Source organism: Centropristis striata, chromosome 6 (assembly GCF_030273125.1).
Source record: "Centropristis striata isolate RG_2023a ecotype Rhode Island chromosome 6, C.striata_1.0, whole genome shotgun sequence".
NCBI classification, from domain to species: domain Eukaryota; kingdom Metazoa; phylum Chordata; class Actinopteri; order Perciformes; family Serranidae; genus Centropristis; species Centropristis striata.
Window position 1 is genome coordinate 32,481,040 of NC_081522.1, and position 23,619 is coordinate 32,504,658.

The 23,619-nt window shown below is 38.1% G+C and overlaps 1 protein-coding gene across 6 annotated transcripts; it reads left to right on the forward strand.

Moving 5' to 3' along the window:
- Positions 1 to 559: 559 nt before the first annotated feature.
- Positions 560 to 21,778, forward strand: lsm14aa (LSM14A mRNA processing body assembly factor a). Of its 6 annotated transcripts, XM_059335715.1 has the most exons (11): positions 560 to 825; positions 4,774 to 4,937; positions 5,399 to 5,558; positions 8,785 to 8,898; positions 10,582 to 10,914; positions 12,159 to 12,239; positions 12,611 to 12,793; positions 14,405 to 14,612; positions 14,745 to 14,783; positions 16,028 to 16,268; positions 17,044 to 21,778. In XM_059335715.1, the coding sequence occupies exons 1-11, from the start codon at positions 705 to 707 to the stop codon at positions 17,065 to 17,067; spliced, it is 1,668 nt and encodes a 555-aa protein (XP_059191698.1). In that variant the 5' UTR covers positions 560 to 704; the 3' UTR covers positions 17,068 to 21,778. The 6 variants fall into 6 exon arrangements, with proteins under 6 accessions (XP_059191698.1, XP_059191694.1, XP_059191695.1 ...); XM_059335711.1 differs by lacking the exon at positions 12,159 to 12,239; XM_059335712.1 differs by lacking the exon at positions 12,159 to 12,239 and having other exon boundaries at positions 17,047 to 21,778.
- Positions 21,779 to 23,619: the final 1,841 nt, after the last annotated feature.

The following is a 23,619-nucleotide window of genomic DNA, read 5'->3' on the forward strand; positions in this document are numbered from 1 at the left end:
ATAATTGTAAACACACTGATTAACTAGGACTGCAAGCAATAATAATAATAATAATAATAATACATTTTAATTGGAAGGATAGAAAAAGATAGGGAAGGAAGTGTCCTCAATTTTCACAAAAAAATAAGTAAGCAACCACTTTCAAAGCATCCAGTATTTATTTACCAACACCTATTCCCAGCACAAATGTATTGAATTGATAGAGGCATCACAGAGGAAGACAAGACACAATCAAGAATCTAGAATCAAGTAGCATTTTGGTCATCAGCTCATTTTAAACAGAGATCACATCATATATATGTTAGGTTATGTACAGTGGAGCCAGGTTGTGAAGTGCTTTGAAAGTTATGAGGAGTATTTTGAAGTTGATCCGGTGTATTGTCTTGTATTGTACCATGCTGCTTTAATAAAGTTTCCACAAAAAAAAAAAAACAAGGCTTCATCCGCCCATCTCTAGCTGTTGTTGATGCAGGTCTCTTCTATCCTAACACAACTCTAGATCTCACGGTGGAGCGTAACCTCGCGATATCACGAGTTCCCATTAGCCCCCGCGCTCACAGCCGCTCAATGGAGGCGGAGGTAGCCATGTTGTAGAAAGCTCAAACAGGAGAGAGTTTATCCACAACCCGTCACTGTCCACCTGCACGGCGCTGAGTCTCGCACAGCCAGTTTCCTCTTCGGACTGCCGGCTTGTAGCGGACAACATGAGCGGCGGGACGCCTTACCTCGGGAGCAAGATCAGCCTGATCTCGAAGGCCGAGATCCGCTACGAAGGCATCCTGTACACCATCGACACGGAGAACTCCACCGTGGCTCTGGCTAAAGGTAGCAGCTGATGCTAACGCGGCTAGCGCTAGCTGCTGTTGTTATTCACAATGTGCTCATATTTCTGGAATAAACATAAACGTAGGAATACCAATCCATCCAATTTAATGACTTTAAGCACTCTGCTGAGAGCAGATTCATTCAATTCATATTCACAGCGGGAGCAAATCAGTTAGCCTTGTGGCTAGCGTTAGCATAAGCTATTGCTAATAGCGTTACAATTCTATTATCGAGCTAGGTTTAGGTTTATTTGCACAGTTAGAATTACATTAAATGACAAAGATAACATATAGTGTAAAGTGCAGGAAGAGGCAGAAAACCCAGATGGGCTTATTTAAAGCCTCCACCTAAAATTTCATAGTTATAAGAAAGTAATAAACTGATAATAGAAAAAAACATATCGTCACCCTGTTAAAATAATCGCCTAACTCATTTTTTTCAAGTTTTGCAGGAAACACAAAAAACTTCACCAGAAGCGTAACACATGACATTTATTGATCATTTCACTCAAAAAGGATGTAACAAATGATGGATATTGTAATAACACTGTGTAAAGTATGTAACTTAAGAGAAATGAATGACTTAGGCAATTTTTCTGACAGGCTTGTGTGGCTCTTATGTAGACACCTTCAAAATAAAGTGTTACCATTTCTTGCTTAAGTCACAAATGCATGTTCAAAAAATTGCCTTAGTCACATTTTATTTTGACTTGGGCATAATAAACCCGCTTAAGTCACACACTTGACATAGGCCATTATCTTAAAGGGGTAAAATCACATGATCTGGTCAGCTGAGGATGTAGGTGATTTTACCATAGGTGGCAATGAGGAGATAATTTAGGAAAAAAAACCCACAATTTTGACAAAAGGCGATTTAGGCGATTATTTTAACAGTGTGACGATATGTATTACATCAACAAGTTATAATGACAATAACAAACAACAAAAAACAAAAATGAACGTGTCATGAAAGTGTATTTGTGTGTGAATTAGAATTTTAAAACAGCAGTTAAATGAGCTTTTAGACATCTTTTGAAACAATTGAACAATAAATCGACCTCTGCATGTCTGAAATCTTGGAGGATGAAGATCTAAAGACTGACACATTGGATAAGAGTGAAATTTAAAATAAGTCTTAAAGTGCTTTGGAAAGTGTTCATGATCTGAATATACCTTAAAAATAAAAACACATATTTGAGAAATATTGATGTCATGGACAGTAAGTATTAGGAGTTTCTGAAAAAGAGGTACAGATGAGCACAGCATGTGACTCAGATCGGGTTGCCATCCTAACAAAACTAAGGATGCTAAAACGTATAAAGCTAACCTCAAACCTTGCGATTTACAATTTAATTACAGTACTTACTACTTAAACACACAATGTATCAATTTGTAAATATCATATAAAGACACGCAGGAAAAATTAATATTTATCTGTTGCAACATGAGTCAGCTTAACAACTTGGCAGCTAGCTTTAGCATGTTGGCTCTGTGTGTTATCAAAGTCAGGTTTTCACAGACAGGAGTTATTGTTGGTGTTTACGTTTATAGCACACATATTCAGAGAATGTAATATGTAAAACAAATTCTTAAGCAGCCAGGAAACAAATTAAAGGGGGAAAAATGGCATGCGTGTATTCTGTTAAGTACTTTGTTTGTTGTACTTTATATTTGTTTACATTTATTTACACACATCTGTCACTTAATGAGTGACACCTGTACATAATCAAAATCCGACAGAAATCCTTACTTTATACAGGTATTATGTTCAGTTCCAGTTTAAGTATGCTCATGTTTAGTCTCCAACAAGCCTTTTCGGAGCGCTTTTTCGCTCTTTTTACATTGTACTCACTGTGGACTTGTATTTCACTGCAGTATATAAATACCATATATACTTTAAATGCTTTAAATCTTTTGCGATCTTTTAAGAGAACATACTTTTTAAAACCGGTCTGGTGGGCTTCAGAGGGTTAACCGTGAACTAGAAATATATATTTTTTATAGTGTCAAGAAAAACCGACATAATAAGCATGGTGAAAGGAGAATTAATTGAAGAACTATATCTGTTTACATTAAATTGAACAGGTAAAGAAAGGGCTGTTGAGTGTATATTTACACTAATTGTATGTATTTCGATTTTTCTATAAATGCACTACATTTTTGTCATTACAGTTAGTTTGTGTCCATTTGTGTCTTGTTGTTTTACACTTTATGTTATTAGTTTTGCACCAGAACCAGAGAGACAGTTTAATTCCTCTGTGTATTGCACTGCATACAGGTGGATGACAATAGTTTTTTGTTAATCTTCTCCTCAAAATTCAGTTCTGTGCAGGAATGTGCAAAAGTTTAGAGAAAATGTGCAGTGTACAGAGGTGTGTGTTACTGTATTGTGGCAGAAGTAGAGACTTTACGTCAAAATCAACCGTACAGTGACACATCGGTTACTGCTCACTGAAGAGAAAGTGTTGGTGTAACATTCACTGACAGCTGCAAACTTTTCTACTAGTTTAATGTGCTAACGAAGAGGCTTAATTGTCTGTCCGAGCAGCTGACGTCACTCAGTGTGCACTCACCTCACCTGGCTCACTTACAACAGATTATGACGACAAACTGAGTAATGGCATGTCCATGTCAGCAGTCTCTATCCCTCTAATGAGCAGCCAGCTGCAGCAACGTTTAACACTGAAGCACTCAGCACAAGTAAGGCTGTGGGACTTTTATATCTAATGTTTAGAATAGCTCACAAGTGAGGTTATTCACGTTTTCAGATGCTTTATTTGAATAACAATTACAGAGGAGCAGCTGGCTGCAATGCATTTCTTAGACCTCAGCCTCCAACAATGATTATAAACTATGTATACAAAATAAAATCCTGCAAGCAAAAAAAAAGATTCTAAAACATAAATAGCGAAGATGAAATACAACGTATGTAAAACATAATGATAAACCTTGATGATTCACAGAAAGGAAATTAGGTAATACAATAATGTTTCTGTTAGATAGTTATTGAATAAAACGACATGTAAACAGTGATGTAAACAATGTTATTGTGTAATGCAGCTAACTGTTTTTTGTTGTTTTTTAATTTGAGCTGAACAATTAGCAGAATAATCAATGATGATTGTCAGTAAATTTATCAACACATATTTTCGATCATCAGTTAATGGTTAAAGTAAATTTTAAGCAAAATCATTATTTATTATCATTGTCAGTTTGTTTTTGTCTTATGACAGTAAACAATAGTTTTGCACATTTTGTCAGACAAATCAAGACATAAAGATATCACACAATGCAGTGATGTGATCACAGATGTAAACGTCAGGATATGTCCTAATTCCATTAATTCCAAACTACCTCCAGTCACATCTTCAGTTGTCTTCTTATGTCTGACCGACCGATTAACTTTATTAATCTCGGAGGAAATTCTTGTTCCTGATTGCTCCAACACTCAAACAATTACAAAAACAATCCCAATATAGGATAAAATAAGAAAAACAATGAACAACTTGAAAGAAAGTGAAAACTATAAGAAAAGTATGTTTTTTCAAAACGTAAGAGCGATACAGATACATGTTAGTAGCTATAATTGAGCTGTAAATTGATTAGTTGATCAACAGAAAAATAATCACCTATTTTGATAATCAAATGGAGTAATTTTTCATGCTGCTTTTAGCATCTTAAATCTGGAGATCTGTTTTCTACCATTAAAGTGAATCTCTTTGGGTTTTAGACATTTTTCACTGTTTTCCGTCATTGTGCGGACCATACGATTATTTGAAAAAAATGATGGGCAAATTAATTGAGAATGAGAATTAATATTCTAGTTGTACAGTTCACCTGGCAGCCATCATGTTACAAACATATTGAAATTATACACATTAAATATAAATCCCGGTGCAGTGAGTTTAATGTGTCAACGTGTGGTTCTAACTGAGCTGCTTCCTGTCAGTCCGATCCTTTGGTACAGAGGACCGGCCCACCGACCGACCCATCCCCCCTCGAGATGACACCTTCGAGTACATCATCTTCAGAGGCAGCGACATCAAGGACCTGACTGTGTGTGAGCCGCCCAAACCAACATGCTCTCTCCCTCAGGACCCCGCCATCGTCCAGGTACACACACACACACACACACACACTAGGGTTGTCAAAAGTATCGATACTCAAAAAAGTATCGATACTAAAACATTGTATCCGGATACAATACTCATTTTCAAAAGTATCGAGTATCTGAAGCTTGTTATCATAGTTGCAGTTTCCTTTTGCACAACTATTTTTTCTTATCCATATTTAACCTGCGGTTCTGTTAATTTTGACATGTTGCATTTTTCTTGTTGATAAAAATATTTCTGTTAAATTTTGGGGTCTTTGCTTTTATCCTTGTGGTCTCGAAAATGGTATCGAGTATTGAATATTTTCCAGAGTATCGGTATCGACTTGCAAATTTTAGTATCGTGACAACCCTAACACACACACACACACACACACACACACACACACACACACACACACACACAGAGCAGGCTTCAGTCTTCAGTCTTCCTGTTTCACAGTGTAACTCTCCTCCTCCTCAGTCGTCCATGAGCTCCAGCTCCTCGTCTTCTGCGGCCGCCGCCCCGACCCCGTTCCAGTCTGCTGGGTCCTACGGCCTGTTCAACCGGGCTCCAGTTCCTGCCTACAACCAGTTCAGCACCAGCCCCCTGGTGTCCCCCCAGTTCGGACCAGTCGGTGTGGGTAAGTTCTCTCTCTGCGCTCAGCTGTGCATGCTGTCCAAGGGTCCCGGGTCTCTCTGTGGCTCTGGGACCACGTAAAGCATGCCACAGGAACAGAGGAGGGACTGACTCCTGGCACTGGGTGACTTTAAACAGCTGACGCCTCACAGTCCTCCTCTACATGTCCACTGATAATGCTCAGAGGGGACTGTGGGTTGTGCTGGTTACATGAATTTGACTTTATAGTTTGTGTCTGACACACAAAATACTGTCTAGCTGAACATAACGTTTAGGTAGGTGGCAGCGACTTCTGTACAGATTAGACCCCGGCCGATACTGGATTTTTGTGGCCGATACTGATATCGGGGAATAATAACCCGATGTCGGTAAGGTAAAACTATAATATCCCTGAGAGGCAATTTGATTTACAGACGGTAGTATAAGAATAATAATACAAGTACAACATACACACAAGTGCAATAGTGCACACAACACAGTTCCCAATTATAACTCACTGTTAAATGGAGTATGATTATAAGAAGCATAATGTGCTGACATCATTGCTTGTGAAGAACAGCAATAGCAGATGGAACAAAAGAGAACCTGTACCTATTGGTGCTGCATTTAGGGAGACGAATCCTTCAGCCTGAAGGAAGCAGCTGGAACTCAGCATGCAAGGGGTTAATAGAGTCAAAAACAATGGTCCAAGCCTTAGAGATGAGCCTTTCTTCATATATATATTTAGAGTTATGTTACAGCACAGACTGACCATATCTCTAGTTGTTTTTTTTTTAGACTGAGATGTCCAAACCAACAGATAACATTAAAGGACAGTACAGACTCAATAAAACATTATTTTATTAGAGTCCTGTCTATATTAAAACTCTGCAGCTTCCTTAAATAGAACATAGATGTATCGGCCTATGACAAATTTTGGCTATTGGCAATTTTGCAGCCTCAAGATTAAATTTTCAGAATAGATGTATCCATTACAAAGGCTATACAAATATGAGTCACTCATTCTGGTGAAAGAAAATCACATTGGTCTTTATGATTGTAACAATCACTTGGTGCCTTTCTGCACTGAATGCAAAACTAAAGACAACTTTGCAGAGAGGCAATCACTCTAGTCAAACTGACAGTCTCAGGCTTAACAAGTCTTAAACACTTAAAAAAAAAAAAAAAGTACATACTGTCTCTGTCTTGTGTGATAGGCAGATGATTGCCACCTATACAGTCTGACTAAGATACAAAAATGTGATTCCTGGGGAACGAGATGACTTTGAAATTCATCTGTGATCATTCAGATTAAACTCAAGTGTGTCACTCACAAGTTTTATACTTTATTTATCTTCTGGTTTTAGTTTCAAATACATTTAAAGTCATTAGTTATTCATAATCTTCATTAAAAATCTGTTTTAATTGTGGGCCTGAACACCAAAAGGACCACATCAGATCTTTCTCCATTTATAATAGATGAATAGAAAAATCTTCCCTGAAACGTTTAACCTAATAAAAAAAAAGGTTGTTCAACAGACATCATAATCATATTATGGGACATTAAATAATGACTTCCTAATCAGGATATATAAAGATTAAAATAATAAATAAACAATATAAACATATTCCCATGCCTCTAAGCAGGACACAGTTCACAATATAAATACAGAATGCAGGTTGGTATTCATAGATAGATAGATAGATAGATTACTTTATTCATCCCCAAAAGGAAATTCGGTTGTCACAGCAGTCCGGTATTCAAGTACAATACAATAGAATAAAATACTAAGGTAGAATAAATTAAAACAACAATAGAAAACAACACAGAATAGAACAAGGACACTGAAGAAGTTAAAAAAAGATCAGTTGTGCAGGTTTGTTTAACAGGTAGCTGGCTTCAGAGAGATAAAACTGCTAACTTCATTATTAATGTTATTATTATTATGCATGGCTGTGTCTGTGCTGCCAGCTGTGATCCACTGTCATAAGAAATGGATATCACTTCATGCGACACTTCAGAGGAAAGACATCTCTTGTTTCTGAAAACCTCAAGTAACGTAGCGTACGCTGGGAAGACGCCAGCATTACAGTGTTAGCACAGCTAGCCGGCCAGCTACTATCATCCCAGTGTAGCATGTAGCCCAGCTTGTTAGCCTCCGCTAGTTTGGTAGTTTCCAGCTGTTGAATTATTTCTCTTTTGACTAAAGAAATGCATAATTCTCAGTTTTAGCCAACCGGGCAGTCGGGTAGTTTACATGTTCCTACTTCTACCTGCTCACCCACCAAGTATGGTCAACAACCGTACATGCACACAGCGACCAATGACCATAATTGGTGTCAAACAGTTTTATTAGAGTTAATGGAGAATGGTGGAGTCATTGTTTATTAACTTTACAACAATGTATTCCGTATCTAGTTTCCAGCTTTCAGTTAAGACAGTCACTCCTTGACTCCGCACTGCAATGTGTGTGCTGGAGTGCAGATGGTAAATAGAGTTGTAGCTCCCTCTGCTGGACAAATGTGACGACACATTTCAAAATAATGCTGAGCATCTTTCTGCATTGTGTTCTGTAAAACAAGGTTTAAAATCGGAGCATATCAGAACATATACGGTGATAGCGATATTTCGTAGATCTGTCTTTTTGGAGAAAAAACGGCTTAATCAGCAACCATTTAAAAAAAGAAAAGTTGAAATACTAATTTTACTAAATTTGAGCTGTAGCAGCAGAGTTTTTAATAATAAAAACGGTGAGATGACAGGGAGTAAAAGAAAAATGTTTAACACTTTTACTTTTCTAAGATCTTCCTGGATCAATCACCATGAGCAATTTTTTTTTCTTAATCTGTGAGCAGCACCTACATGTCAGTAGTGTCCATCAACAACCGTCAAAAAATAAACTGGAATGGATCTGCGTTAGTTAAATCATATTATTGATTTTCAGCAAAGTGCAGCATGTCGTGGTTTCAGCATCTTAACTGAGAATTTGATGCCTTTCTGTGACTGATTTGACAGTTAACTGAATGTTTGTAGTTTTGAAAAGTGATAAAATGTGAAGGAGTCACAAGACTTCAGGAAGTGATGCAGGGCTTTATTCACTATTTATTCAACCTTTTTTGACATTGAATTAAAAACCAGTTAGCTGCAGCTCTGCCCTGCACTGTTTGAGTGTAATTTCTGAAGTAGAGTGCCTCTTAAAAGGAGTGTGAGTGTTGTTGCCCTCTTTCTTCCTGCTGTTCCTCCCACACAGGACGATCAGTGGCCTCGTTTGTGAGCGACTCGAGCTCGACCCAGACTCTGAGCTCCTCTATTGGCTCTGCTCTGTCCTTTGACTCTCTGTCTCTGGGTGCGTTTGTAACTGAAGGTAAAGACCTAATGTGTGTGTGCGTGTGTCTGTGTGACGACTCACCACACCCGGTGGAACTAAATCACATCTGATCCAATCATTTCCACCTGAGGCAAAACTAATAATGCATCTTTCTGATTGATCAATCAGTTCAAATCCTGCAGGCAGAGAACTTTAAATCTTTAACGTCTTCTTTCTTCACTGATGTGTGATGACAGAGATTCCTCTTTACAAAGTGCCTCCAGAATTAATAGTTTCTCTGCATTAAATTAAAACATCTGAGTTTCATCATGCTCAGACCAGAAAGGCATGATCTTCACAATAACATGCATGTTCTGTTCAATCAGATTAACACTCTGAACCCAGATCAGCTTCAAACGTCACATTTTACTCTCTGTGCCCTTGGTTTTCACTGCAATATATATATATATATATATAAAAAAAATGCAAGTCCTGCAGCTTTATAGCTAGAAGTAGAGAGAATTCAAACGTGTGCATAAATCATTAAAACAGAAAAATGTATTTATCCATTGATACATTTTGTATAAGTACCCACCAGTATTACCAATATTGTAAAAAAAAAAATGTTTGCCTGTCAAAATGCTACACATACAACTATTTCCATAGTTCTATATCTACTCGCCTGAAGTTAGATTTTAAACTTTGTCTTAACTGTCTGGAGAAGAAATGTTACATAAAAAAAAAAAAAAAAAAAAAATTAGATCAGGAAATAAAGGTGTGAGTCAGCAGAGGCCCCACGATACGATTTTACCCTGATACTTGAGTCACGATATATTTTTGCGATTTTAATCATTTTTGCCATACAATATATTGCGATTTAACTGTTTAACTGCATTTTGTATCCACAAAATTAAATTCAATCAAGAATTGTTTTGTCACTCAAGAAAAAATTCTCAGTCTATCCATCTCACTTCAGTCTTTTTATTTCTCCACAATGAGTCAAACCCACAGACTGACCAACAAAGTATTCAGTCGTCAAAACAAAGCCTATTTTTGAGCGCTATTTTCAACATCTTCCCGACACGATATCCTGATGCCCTAAAATTCCTTAGATCTTCTAGTTTCATATGCTACCAGTATCTTCAGTATATTCTTAAAAGTGAGCCCGCTATGGCCTCCATCGTCGGCCTAGCGTCAGAGCGCTAGATATCGATACTTTGTGGACTCGATATAATATTGCCATGAAATATATCAAGATACTATGCTGTATTGAATTTTTCCCCACCTCTATCAGAAAGGGGAGTTTCTAGATTTGCTTGCCCGATGTGGCATTTTGCTTACCCTGGGCTATCAGGCTATCCTTATTGTTGAGTCCTGTATTTTAGGGCTAGTTTTCCCCAAAAAATGTTTTTCACAATGCACTCATTTGAAATCCCACAATATTTTTTTGTTTTTACAGTACTGGCTGATAAATGGTATAATTTTGACAGGGTTTTTATCAAGAAAACACGTGTTGTAAACCCTTTGGTGGTTTATGGGACGTCAGACTGAGGTGCTCCACCTTTACCTCAGGTCAGATCTGGTCCAGAACCAAAGAAAACGGCAGTGTTACAATCTGTGTAAAAGTAAACGAGCCCAGCTGTAAACCGCATGACGTGTGTCTGGGTCTGTCGGGGTCAAATCAGTGCTGACTAGTGATGAGTCACTGTGCGCTCCACTAACTCCGACCTCTGCCCTCAGGCCGCAGCAGCCCCAGCCTGGACCCTCTGCGGAAGAGCCCCACCCTGGAGCAGGTCATCCAAACGGCCCCGTCGGCCCCAACCGCCACTGCCGCCGCCCCCGGCCTCGGACGCCGGAGCCCCGCCCACGGCCGCACGGCCCCCTCCGCCACCGGCCAGAAGGTCCAGCACCAGCACCAGCACCAGGACGGAGCGGACACGAGGAGGGGTGAGACTGTCAGGGGAGGCCGCAGCAGCCAGGGCTGGGCTGCACCCCGAACCATCTCCGCCTCTCACATCAGTGCTGTAGATAGATCAGCTGCAGGGCTTACCCACTCTATCTTTAGCCACCCAGGTGAGACCTCAGGACAGATTCAGCTCATCTTTTGTGGACTTATTCATGCATCACTCCTGAACGCACAGCAGACATCTTTTGGTTACATTTTTATTTCAATAATTACGTGTTACACTGTGCACTCAGGAGTCAGGCACAAATAAAACTCCACAGTCATGTGACAGAATCTTTTCCACTCTGTTGTGATTTGTTAACATTTTGTTCCAGACGTCCCACGTTTGAAAGCGTTTGTCTAAAGGTAGACGAGGGCTGCATGACATCACGGACGCGTTGGTCGATAGCGATTTTGCTTTGGATAAATCAATCGATATTAAAGTGTAAACAGTAGGGATGGGAAAAATTAATCGATGATCGTTAAGAATTTGGTTGATCACGTGGAATTTTTAATCGTTCTGTGTATTTTTAAATTGTATCTATGACTGCGTATCAGTTTTTCACTGAACTGAAACACGGCCGAGCGTTCAGTTCTGCGACCGTACGTCAATAAGCCAATGAGCTGAGAATTAAGTTGGATAAAGCTACAGTTTGCAATCTGAAAGATGCAATAACAATTATAAAACACACAGAAATAGAAGAGTATTAATTTGAGCTAAAATACATTAATACATCCGCACTTTAGTCCAAATACGACACGTTCGTCCCCCGACTGTGCAGAGTGTTTCTGCAGCACGAGTCCAATAAACCTCACAAGTGTGTGTTCAGATTCTGACCAGTCAGAGGATGACAGTTATTCAGTGTTCAGTGTTCGGCCTTTTTGCAGTGTTTTCACATGCAGGTTGACATGACAACATGATAAAAATCGATATATTTATGTAGAGGTGCAATTCAATAAATTAGTCATTGAAAGTTTATTTATGTCAGTAACTCAATTCAAAAAGTGGAAATAACACATTATATAGATCCATTACACACAAAATGAAACATTTCATGTGCTAATTTATTTAATTTCTTCTAATTATAATGATTATGGCTTAGATTTAATGAAGACCTAAAATTCAGTCTAAAAAAAATTAATAAAATACAAAAGAAAATTTTAAAAAGTATGTTTAATATAGAAATGCTGGCCTCTAAAAAGTATGTCCATCTATATGACTCAATACTTGGTTGGGGCTGTTTGACTTGAACTACTGGAAATAGACTTTTCCATCATATTCTAATGTATTGAGATGCACCTGTATATTTACACATCGTGCAGCCCTGATGTTGTCATTGTTTTGGGAGACTAAAAGACTCTGCTGTTCCAGGCTCTGACATCCAGAAAGTCTCCAAACCCGAGGCTGAGCAGGCGCGAGGCGAAGGCAGGGAGCACAGTAAACGTTCGCCAGGTTAACTCCTCCCCTCTCAGCCTCTGCATGCTGGAGCCATCACTCATCGACCCGACCATCCCCCCCCCCTTCTGACCCGTTTTTCTTTGCTCGCCAGTGTGTGTGCAGATTGACATGCTGCTCATGTCAATGGACTGGAGGCAGTGGCGTGCTCGGTTGACCACCTGAAAACGCTTCCTGAATGATGGTTTCCCGCATTTCCTCCATATTTGACGTGGCGTTATGATTTGTGTGGCGCTAACATGTTTAAACTGGGCGTGTGCTTTGGTTTCCTGCCTCCATGTGTCGCCATGAACCGCTGCATTTGATCTTTAAAAAAGTAATTTTTTTAAATCTCAGCGGCTAACATCTTCCTCTGTTCTGTCATTCAGCGGCTGCTGGAGCGCCGGCCAACCGGCGTGGGCGAGGGGGCGGACACCGCGGCAGAGGGCGCTTCAACGTGCGCCGAGATGGACCCATGAAGTTCGAGAAGGACTTTGACTTCGAGAGCGCCAACGCCCAGTTCAACAAGGAGGAGATCGACCGGGAGTTCCAGAGCAAGCTCAAGCTGAAAGGTAATGAACTATAGAGACTGTATCCCAAATCGGACACATCTGCAATGCCGCACTTTCTGGTGTTTTCACGGTCATTTGGAATAAGCCAGTGTAAGCATAATTGATTTATACATATTTAACAATCTACGTGTGAAATTTCATTGATATACATGGAGATTTACTTGTCTAATTACATTACGAAAGTCACTCTGATGAGAGAAAGCAATAAGAACGCTTGGGCAACACTCTGATCTTAAAAGTACATCTGTATTTTATTATTTATTTATTTTTTAAAGATATTTTTTTGGCCATTTTCAAGGCTTTTATTGATAGTGAGACAGATAGAAAGGGGGTGACAGAGGGGAGGACATGCGGCAAAGGGAGCTCAGGCCGGATTTGAACCCGGCTCCGCCGCAGCGAGGACTGTAGCCTCTGCACATGGCGCCTGTGTAACCCACTACGCTACGGACCACCCCTACATCTGTATTTTTACTGTACTGTATCTAATATGAAGGGCAAAAGTACGGTCCGGGTGTGTGGATAACGATGTTATTTATTTGGCTTACCCAGAAACATCCAATTTCCCAAGAAAAACTCAGCAGCCCCCATTGTTTTACAGCAAGGAGATCCAAGTGTCCGATGTGGGATACAGTTAGCGCTAGGCTAATTCACCGGAGGTAGCGTCCTTTTGCCGACTCCAAACCAGAGGCTAACGTACACTGTTAAAACAATATATGGTTCGAAAGACAAGAAGTTAGACTTTAGTTTCACACCATTTAATTAATTGGAAACATAATATGATCATTTATATTAGTAGTTAATGTGAAATTTTGATAGAATCTTAGCCGGACGATATCCGATTTGGGATACAGTTCCGCTATTATTTTCATATATTCATCAGGTTGTCTTTTCTCAGTAACAAACGAGATGGCACAAGTCCATGGAGATGATTTACATAATACAAAACTTTACATCTACTCTCCTATTATAACAGAATTAAATGTGCAACATTTGTAGTATCCAACACTTAAAATAGATGCGTAATAAATAAATAAAATCTAAAAAAGAACGTGGTCCAACAGGAGGTGTGACAGTAATCAAACAAAAGTAATAATAATAAATATTAAGGGAAATAAATAGGGTGGGGACGCAAGGGGTAAGTCTTACAATAAATAAATTAAATATAACAATCATTTTCATAACAAAGGCAAAAATGAATAAAAACAAGGGGGAAATAAAAACTAAAGTGCATAATAAATATGTTTATGAAAACAAATGTCCATTAATGTTACATTTTTATCAGTAAGTAATTATCTTTGGTACATTTAATGGCATATTCAATAATTCATTTGACAGGTCATTTATTATTATTTTATAGTAGTAACGCTGTTCTCCTCTGACGTTCTCATTTGTTCTGCACTTTGACTGTCCTAACATATTTCTATAAATGTTCGTCTGCTTTTAATCTGCTTCTGATTTGAATGAAACCAAACATCAGGACAAACATATTCTGATATGAAATATTCTCATGGTCGTCAGAAAGATGATTTCTCTTTTTGTCTGGTATATATTTGTATAAATATTGATTCCCTCTCGTCGTCGTCTTCGACTAAGTTCTCTCCCGTCTTTCAGATGAGAAGACGGAGAAGACAGAGAAGGCGGTGAACGGCGAGGACAAGGGCGACTCAGGCGTCGAGACCCAGAACAGCGAAGGAAACGCCGAGGAGGAGGGAGGAGGTGGAGGAGGAGGAGGAGGAGGAGGAGGAGACCCACTCGGACCCAACTGCTACTACGACAAGTCCAAGTCCTTCTTTGACAACATCTCCTGTGACGACACCAGGTACGAGTCTCTACGAGTCCCAGTCGTAGGAAACAGTGACTCGTGTCTTTATTATGTCCCAGATATCTCCATCTTTGTTTAGTTCTTGAGCGGTCAGAACAAAAATCTGATCTTTTTCTTCTTTTTCACCAGGAAAGCAAATGAGAAGTCTGGAGTCTCAGGTTTCCCCAGGTGAGTCTTTGTTCTTTCCAAGGTTTTAATAGGTTTGGATTTTTCATTAGTTTTAGTTTTAATTTCGCTGTGAATTTTTGTTTTCAAATTCTGTTAGTTTTAATTCGTTTTTTGAGTGAGTTTGTTATTTTTTATTATTTTTTGTGTTTTGAAAATGCTTAGTTTTAGTTTTTTGTAATGGGGTATTTGTTGGGTGCGAGATTCAAAAAGGTCACAAATATTTCCTTTTATTTCCTTTTTTCTTATCCATCTCAGCCCCAATATGTTAACTCGTAAAACCAGATAGATTAAATATATTTCATATCAACCAAAAAGGTTTATGTATGAAAAAAGTTGACAAAGACGCAAATAAAGGACATTTTCTCTATATTTTCTTAGTTTTGTAACCACACAATACAGTTTCAGTTATTTGTATTTTTTTTTTTTTTTTTTTCAGTTAACGAAAATGTCTTTTCAGTTCGAGTTTTCCATTATTTCATTAGTTTTTGTTAACTGTAATAACCTTGGTCCTTTCACAATAAAAGTCAGTTTAAATTTTTCTAAAGAGCTGCTTCGTGTGGAAGAAATAATTCGATAATAAAACAGAAATCCCTGCAAATAAAATAAATCAAGAGGCTAAACGGGAGATAAATCAGGAGGGCGGCTCTGTGATGTAGATTTAGAATATACGTCTTTAAACCTCTTGAGTCCATCTATTTATTGAAACGTTTACACGTTTAATTTACAGTAATAACTTTATTTATATATGATATGTAGACAAGCTGAGGAAGCCAGTTGAAAGTGCAATCATAGGAGCTTTCAGTGTGCCATTTATGTTTCAAAACCATTTTTAAAATGTGAATTTTCTTTCTACAATGAAAACTATTACTATTTTTAATTTACATGCAAAGAGACTGTTTTGTAGTTTTATTATTTATTATTTCTGTTGTTAATTGTGTGTATAAATGGTAAAAAAAAAAAAAAAAGAATAATAATAATGGTACATTTCTATAGAAACCTGTGTCTTTTGCTTGTATTTTCGGTTCCTGGCAGCTTCATACTTTTTTTAATTAAAATAAAATGAAAAATCTGACTGATAGCCAAGTTTGTGTGGAGAAAAAGGAGCCATGCATGTGATGTAAGGACAGACTGAAAGATGCTAAACAGAGACAGAAATGAATGCATAGGAAGTTGACCAATTTCAAGCAAAATCTCCTGGACTTCAGAGGTTTAACCCCGGCTGCTGCTCCTCTCTCCTCCTGCAGGGAGCGGAGGCAGACCTGGGCCGAGGAGAGGAGGATGAACGCCGAGACGTTCGGCATCCCTCTGCGTCAGGGCCGAGGCCGCGGAGGTTACCGCGGGCGTGGTGGGATGGGCTTCCGTGGAGGTCGGGGTCGTTCGGCCAGCCGAGGGTCCTTCGGGCCGCCGCAAGGGGGAGGCGGCTTCAGGGGAGGATACAGAGGAAACCAGGCCGGACGGGAGTTTGCCGACTTATCAGCATACAGGGTACGAGTTCAGTCAGAGGCTGCTTTTCTTATGTTATTTATCATTATGAATGATGATTGCATCTGTCACTAAAAGTACTAAACCAAAGTTGTATTAACATGCAGTTAAATTCAGTCTATTTACTGTTGTAGTAAACAGTGTTGATGTGACTGTTGATGTAAGTTACGGACTCAAACTGATTCAGTGAGACTCTTTAACCCTCCTGTTATGTTCGTTTCTCAGGAACAGCAATAGTGTTTGTTGGTCAATTTGACCCGAAGCATGTTTAATTATCCAAAAGGTTCAGAACCCCCCCCCCAAAAAAAAAAAAAAACAATAAACATTGCTTGTATTTCATTAATAACTCCGTTACTAACCATTTCAATCAATATTTATTGCAGTAGTGTTCTTTACCTCTCTCAGATCATGGGTCAATGAGGATAATTCACTAGTTTTTCATTAAAATGCATGTTTTTTCAAATGGTCTTTTTATTGATGACAAAGCATGTATAAGACAATCACTGTACAGAAAGAAAATGTAATGTTAACAGAAATAGCTCATAAGAGTTTAATTTAAGACCTGATATCTAGATTTATTTTTCCATGGTTTCATTGATAATAACCAACATCATTATCAAGAAAACTATGGAAAATGGCTAGATATCATTAAATCTTTTCCCTTACTGTCATGCATTATTATAAAACAACATGCCATAAATGTCTTTCTGCCTGAACATGTGATGCATGTTAATCCTAAGTGTGTTTGTGTTTGTTGTTTTCTCTGCATTTGTTCCAGAAGGACAACAAAGTGGCTGCGTAGTCTCACTGGGGAGGAAGGTGGAACTTCTTCACGCTTCGACAGAAAACAAATAGTTTGGTTGCTATTTTGTTGACTTAAAAATAATGAAGATTGTCTACTAGTTGTATATTTGTCACCAGCACTGGGGGTAGACTGCTCGAACACACCGGTGGAAACAACAACAACAACAACAACAACAACAGCAGCAGCAGCGGCGGCAGCGTAACTTATCAGACAACAGTCCACATCTCAGCTGAAATACTTCTGTAAAAAATGTCATATTTGTTTTACACTGCGTTCTGTCCCTGGATCCTTTCCTAAACCTGTATTTGATAATATTTTGTTAGCTTTATTTGGGGGTGGGGTGGGTTCAGCAGATCCTGTAAGTCCAGCACCAGACAGCCCGTCACCTTTCTAACATGTACTTTTCTATGACGACATCACGTCTCTCCTCCTCTCCTCTCCAGTCGCCGTGCTCGTGATTAATTCACCCGAACTCACGTTTTCGGTTTCTCTTTTTAGAGTCACACGGTAACATTAGCGTAGCGAGCAGACGGATCATAGGTCAAGTTTCTTTTTCTTTGTGATCCGCTTCACGACGAGCCGCCGGCGCTTCAAGGTGCTTCAGTTAGTTTAAGAAACAGACGAGGAATCCGATATTATTAATATTAACCAGCTTAAAGCCTCGCAGCAGATAGGGCATGTAGATACGGAAGTAAAACACGGGGAAATGTTTTTACGTTTCCTCTTTAAGAATGCATTAACTGTCATCATCCAATGAAAAACACGCTTTAAAAGTTAATTATTTCTGGGTTTCTGTCCATGCGTCAGGAATTCTATCTATAGGAATTCTAAATATTAGACCACCCTTTTTCTTCAATTTATTGTTAATTTTAATTCCTGGTACAACTAAAGGTACATTTGTTTGGACAAATATAAAAACAACAAAAATGGCTCATAAGAGTTATTTAAATACTGTATGTAATTTAAGAGTTGATATCTAGACATTCTCCATGGTTTTCTTGGTAACAACAAAATCATTAACGACAAGCAGGTTATATGACGATGACATCATCAAGCGGTGTAGATTTATAGTATAGTTTAAAGCTACTTTTGCCTGTTTTTCTTATACAGCGAGTCAAGTGACAGACTTAAAAATTATTATCAAAAATGAATACATATTATAGCCGTGTTAAAGCTCCAGGCAGACTGCACAAACGGAGATCTAAAAATATTTTCGGTTCATTTTTCAGCTTTGGTGGCACATTATATGGCTACTGAATTGAAATGCAAATCATTTTACTTGCATTTTGTTGACACAGTGAAGTTCAGAGCGCTCCGGACATTAAAAAGGATAAATTAAAAATTCCTGCACCAAAGATGCCAATTACTGGGCAACAGAAACCCAGATTAAAGAGCTTTATTTGTATTTAATATCTGAATGAATTATATTTTATTGTGAAAATCCAACGACAACACAGAAATTAAATCGAGGTGTTTATTTTTCAGTGTCCAGCAGAAAACAGCACAAACCTGCCAGTAAAAAAAAAACAAAAAAAACAACTCTGATGAGGAGAATTTCAGTTTTTAGAGCTGTAAATACTGAGTAGAAAGATGATTCATTACATGCAATTACTACATTTTGATGCTCATGTGACATTGAAACGTGAACTGCTTTTAATAAATCATCTTTGCTGCCGGACAGTATAACATAACAAACTTATAAAGTCAAATACTTTTAGTTATTAAATAAGAAAAATACGAGCCAATAATTGTCCTTTTTAATGTGTTTTTCATAGTTTTATGGCAGTTAAATCCATACATATAAAGTAACGTTATGTATCATATTTCACTTTATTTGTCGGATTAGTTTCTGGCCTTTAAAACCTCGTGTAGCTGCAGCTGTTCCAGATGTTCTCACACTAATTTATTCTGCGTTAACGTCTCATTTCTTTCCTCCTCTTACGGTAAACACTTCACGTTTAAAGCCACTAAGTTTGTGCCGCAGCACTGCACGGCGGTCGTCCGCCCGCACCAGCTACAGGAAGGGATGTCAACGATGAAATAGAAAATAAAAGTCTAGAAAAACAAAGCTAGCTGTCTGCGTGTAGCAACATAGTTTTCTAGCAATATTCCTACTTGTGTTTGAGGATGCGAAGGATCCGGTCGGATGAATTGTGACTGAATAGTCTGAACTCGGCCTGGCATCATTTAAGTACTTTAAAAAACAGTTTTTCTCTCTGATTTGGCAGGAAAATGTTTAGAGATGCACTTTTAATGCCGTTTTCTGTTTATCTGTCCTGAGATTGTATAGAGATTGCAAAGACTCTGTCATGTCACCATAAATGAGAATCAACAGGCTAACAAGGAAAAAAAAAAAAAACTAGAGTCATGGAAAAAATTATTTAGACCACCCTTGTTTTCTTCAGTTTGTTCATTTTAATGCCTGGTACAACTAAATGTACATTTGTTTGGACAAATATAACAAAAATGGCTCATAAGAGTTTAATTTAAGAGCTGATATCTAGACATTTTCCATAATTTTCTAGATAATGATTTTGGTTATGATCAAGAAAAACATGGAAGATGGCTTTTTCCATGACTGTAGGTATAAACAGATGGTTAAGGAATATTGTTCTCAACAGACCTGGGTCACACAAACATTTGGTTTGATTTCATATCCATCAAAGAAAATCAATTTAAAAAATGACTTTCAGTTCATTTCCAGCTGAATTCTTCACTCACAGCAGCTAAAAATGTCCAAAAGTTCAATGAAGTTCAGTTTGGATCCAGGTATGTTTTCCTAAAGATGTTTTAAAATAATATGTGGCTTTGACTCTTTGAGAGCAAAAGAAAATCTAAAAACTAATAGTGAAAGTCTTCAGCCTGACATGCAACTCTACCTTTAAAGTACTTAATAGTGCTCAGGAAACACAGAGAAAATCTCTTCTTGATTCGCCTTAATGCTTGAGAATAACGGCTAATGTCACATTAAAAACATGAGAGAAATGTAAACGAAACTTTATTGCACACGACTTTTTAAAAAATTATAATTAAATGCAATTGAACTTCAGGATGTTTCCTTGCTGGTGTAGAAGCTATTCCTTCGCATTAAGGCACCACGACATTTGTTTCACCCACGAAAAAGAGGGGGGAAAAACAACACTCAAGGTGGACACAACGAGAAAACCTGCAGCTCTCAGACTGACATAAAAACTCTTAAAATTGAGTCATTGATAGATCAATAAAATACTACAGATTACCTAATTATCTTTAAATGATGTGTCAGAAGTGGAAAGAGGAGACAAACGAGAGGAACTTGCCTCGTCTCGTGCTCAGGATTTGAGGGCGGAAAAAAAGCATAATTTAAACTGAATTAATGGCTTTTTAAATTGATCACAGTATGGTTTGAGACTGAAGAAGCTCTGTAAAGGTCTTAAGATCTTCAGACGATGAAATCAAACTTTAGCAGCAGTCTGGTCCTTCAGTCTTGGATTAAACACTGAAATCACTGAAAGCTGTGTTTTTCTGGCTGTGTCTAGACTCCCCCTGGTCCTCGATGTACACCAGGACAGAAATGTGTTTTATTTTGAAAAAACGTTTCAGAGGGTCATAGATCGAACAGACTCTAGAGGTTCTCAACTGTTCAGGGCTGGAAATGGTAAGACGTGTTTGTGGTAATTTAGTCATTTATTAAAGCACATTATTAACTGAAATTACTGCAGTCTTAAAGGAATGAACCAGATATAAAATGATAATGACTGAGGTTTTGTAGCTTACAGAAGAAGAGGACTTAATTAAAACTTTGTTATTTCAATTAATTTTTTGGTAAATGCTGCATTTAAGTAAATCTAGTTATTTTACCACAAACTTTACTAGCAAACATTCATAGTATGCAGAGAAAGGGAAAATAAACATGCTCTTTAGTTTATTTATTAGTATGAAAGAATTTCTGCCAGTATACGTTATTATTCAAAGAAACCTTTCAAAATGACCTTTTTTCAATCTCAAAATTAATTACTTTTATTATTTTGTGATAAGCATCTAAAAATAAGCTTTTGTTAAAAACTGACATCCCGAAATAACTTATTTTAATATGACACCTTTAAATCTCAAACAGTGTAATGGCTCTAATTTAGGTTTCTCTCAAGACTAATGACTTAGTATCACAATGATAATGAGGAACCTTCACAAAACAATGAATTGGTTATCTTGAAAGAATGACTTAATTCGTTTGTTCCCCCAAAAATAATGAGATATTGCAATTAGAAACGTGATAATTTAGGGAATAATCACTTCACAATTATATCTTAAAATAATGAGAAACTATCAAAATAATAAGACTGACATCACAGTTTGAAGCTGATTTCAGTTTCCTCTGACAGAAAGTTGAGAACCTCTGAGATGTTAGATGGGGAGATGTGTGTTTGTGCGCGCGTGCACCTGGATATTTACAGGAAGCTCTTTATTTTTGTTGTAAACAAGCGCACACGACACTACATGATGCTCGTACTTGTCCGTTGGTTGCCACAGAATCGGATCGGTTGGAAACAAGTTAGTTTAGAGGTTGTTGATGCAATAAGTGTAAAGGTGGTGAGCATCAGTTTGTGGCTTCCTGTAACCCTCTGTGGAGTCGATGCCACATGTTTGTGTCTCTGAGCCCCGCATGGCGTCCTCCTCTGTGGACTCAGTGGGTTTTTATTAAGAGCAAATAATAAACCGTTGTTCAGTAGTTTGTGTCGTCTCTGTTCTTCAGCTGTGCCGCAGGTATGTGTTAGTGGCACTAATGTCCTCCCATAAAGTCTCAATTAATTAGTCTTGATGCTTTCAGATTACATAACTCATCATTGGTATGTGTTGGTGGCACAAATCACCTCCCATACTCGCATTGAGTCCCATTATATCAATTATAATCACTCCTGCTTACATAACTAATTACTGGGCTGTGTTAGTGGCACCAATCTGCCTCCACACCTACATACTGCCACATATCATTTCTATTCTGTATAACTAAGCCACAGGTCTGTTAGTGGCACATTTTTTTGTCTCATTCAGTCCCATTATATTAGCCTTTTGTTTTCATAATTGACTGTTAGCAAAGGCTCTGCCCCCTTAGTTACTGTTGCTATGTACAGCAAGCTCCCAGGACTTTCAGCAGACAGGCGATGTGTTCGTGATTCTTTTTGGAGTAAAACCTCCACAATATTTTCGAGATCAAGGCAAAATATGCAGTGGAAGGATATATCATGGCCTGTACGTTAACTTTTTTTGCTCATAGCACTGGTGCTACAGAGGTTAATAGTTTTGTGGCACAATCCACAAAATCTGTACTACTGGTATGTAGTTGCAAACACCTCATCTGTAGGCTAAACTCTAGAAAACGTTAAATATGGTGTCACTGTCCTGCTCCTGCTAAACTCTTAGGTAACCTGGTGTCAGATTTACAAATCCTGTATGCACACCGTTTCACCTTGTTGCTCAGAGCTCAAAGCTTGACAAAACTTTCTAATAGTAACTGTTGCTAAGGTAGGATTGGACGTGGACTGTTCAAGGGAGGAGATTTGCCTGTTAGTGCAATAATCACCTGCAATACTCCATACAGTATCATTATCTTCTTTTTGATGCCTCCAGTTCACAAAACTACCAGGTAGCAACCTGCTGTCTGAGCAGTGAAGCAAATCTGGAAATGCCTTAAGCCTGCATTCTTTCAAAAGTCCAACAGGGGTCGCCAACAGCGGTTGCAAAAGAAATTCGGTCCTATCTATCTCAATACAAAATGAGACTACTTCTCACTTTATTAATTACCTCAGAAAAAATGATCTTGGCAAGATTATTTTCTTAATTTCCAGTTTCTAGCCTTCTTCAATAAAATGTGATGTTAATTGTGTAGATTATGGTCCCATTTAGAAGAAAATAGACGATTAAGCAGGGTATGATTTGGGGCATACCTTCCCATACATACGTATTGCCCTATTATATGCATTAAAATTTCCATTTTATAGAAGTGGCCCGTGGAAGTGACACTCCCTCCATACCCTATACCAGGGGTAGGCAACCTGAGGCTCTGGAGCCACATGTGGCTTTTCAGGCCATTTGCAGTGGCTCCTTGTCACTGTGACAAAAAAATTATACAAAATGAAAAGGTTATTTCTTTACATTTTAATGTCCCTTTATCATTGGTGTTGTCCCAAAGCAATTTGTATTGTTCAGTTTTAAAAATGTGTCGCTTGTATATGATATTAAAACAATGTTTTCAACTAAAATGTCAACTATTGTTGACTAAAATATTCAGCGTGGCTTATGAAAGTCTACGGCCCGGTGCCGTAAACTCTTTTTGTCAACTTTCTCTAGTTTTGCGTTGTTCCATTATGACAAAATTATATTAAAAAATGCTCATTATGACTTATTAGTAATGTTGCTAGTCTAGTTTAGACTTAGTAGGCTGTTTTATCTTCATTGTAAGGCTGAAAATAAGGTTTGTGGCTCCATTCCAACATTTATTCTTTTTTTTGGCCAACAATGGCTCTTTTGTTAGTAAACGTTGCTGTCCCCTGCCCTATACAGTCCACCTTG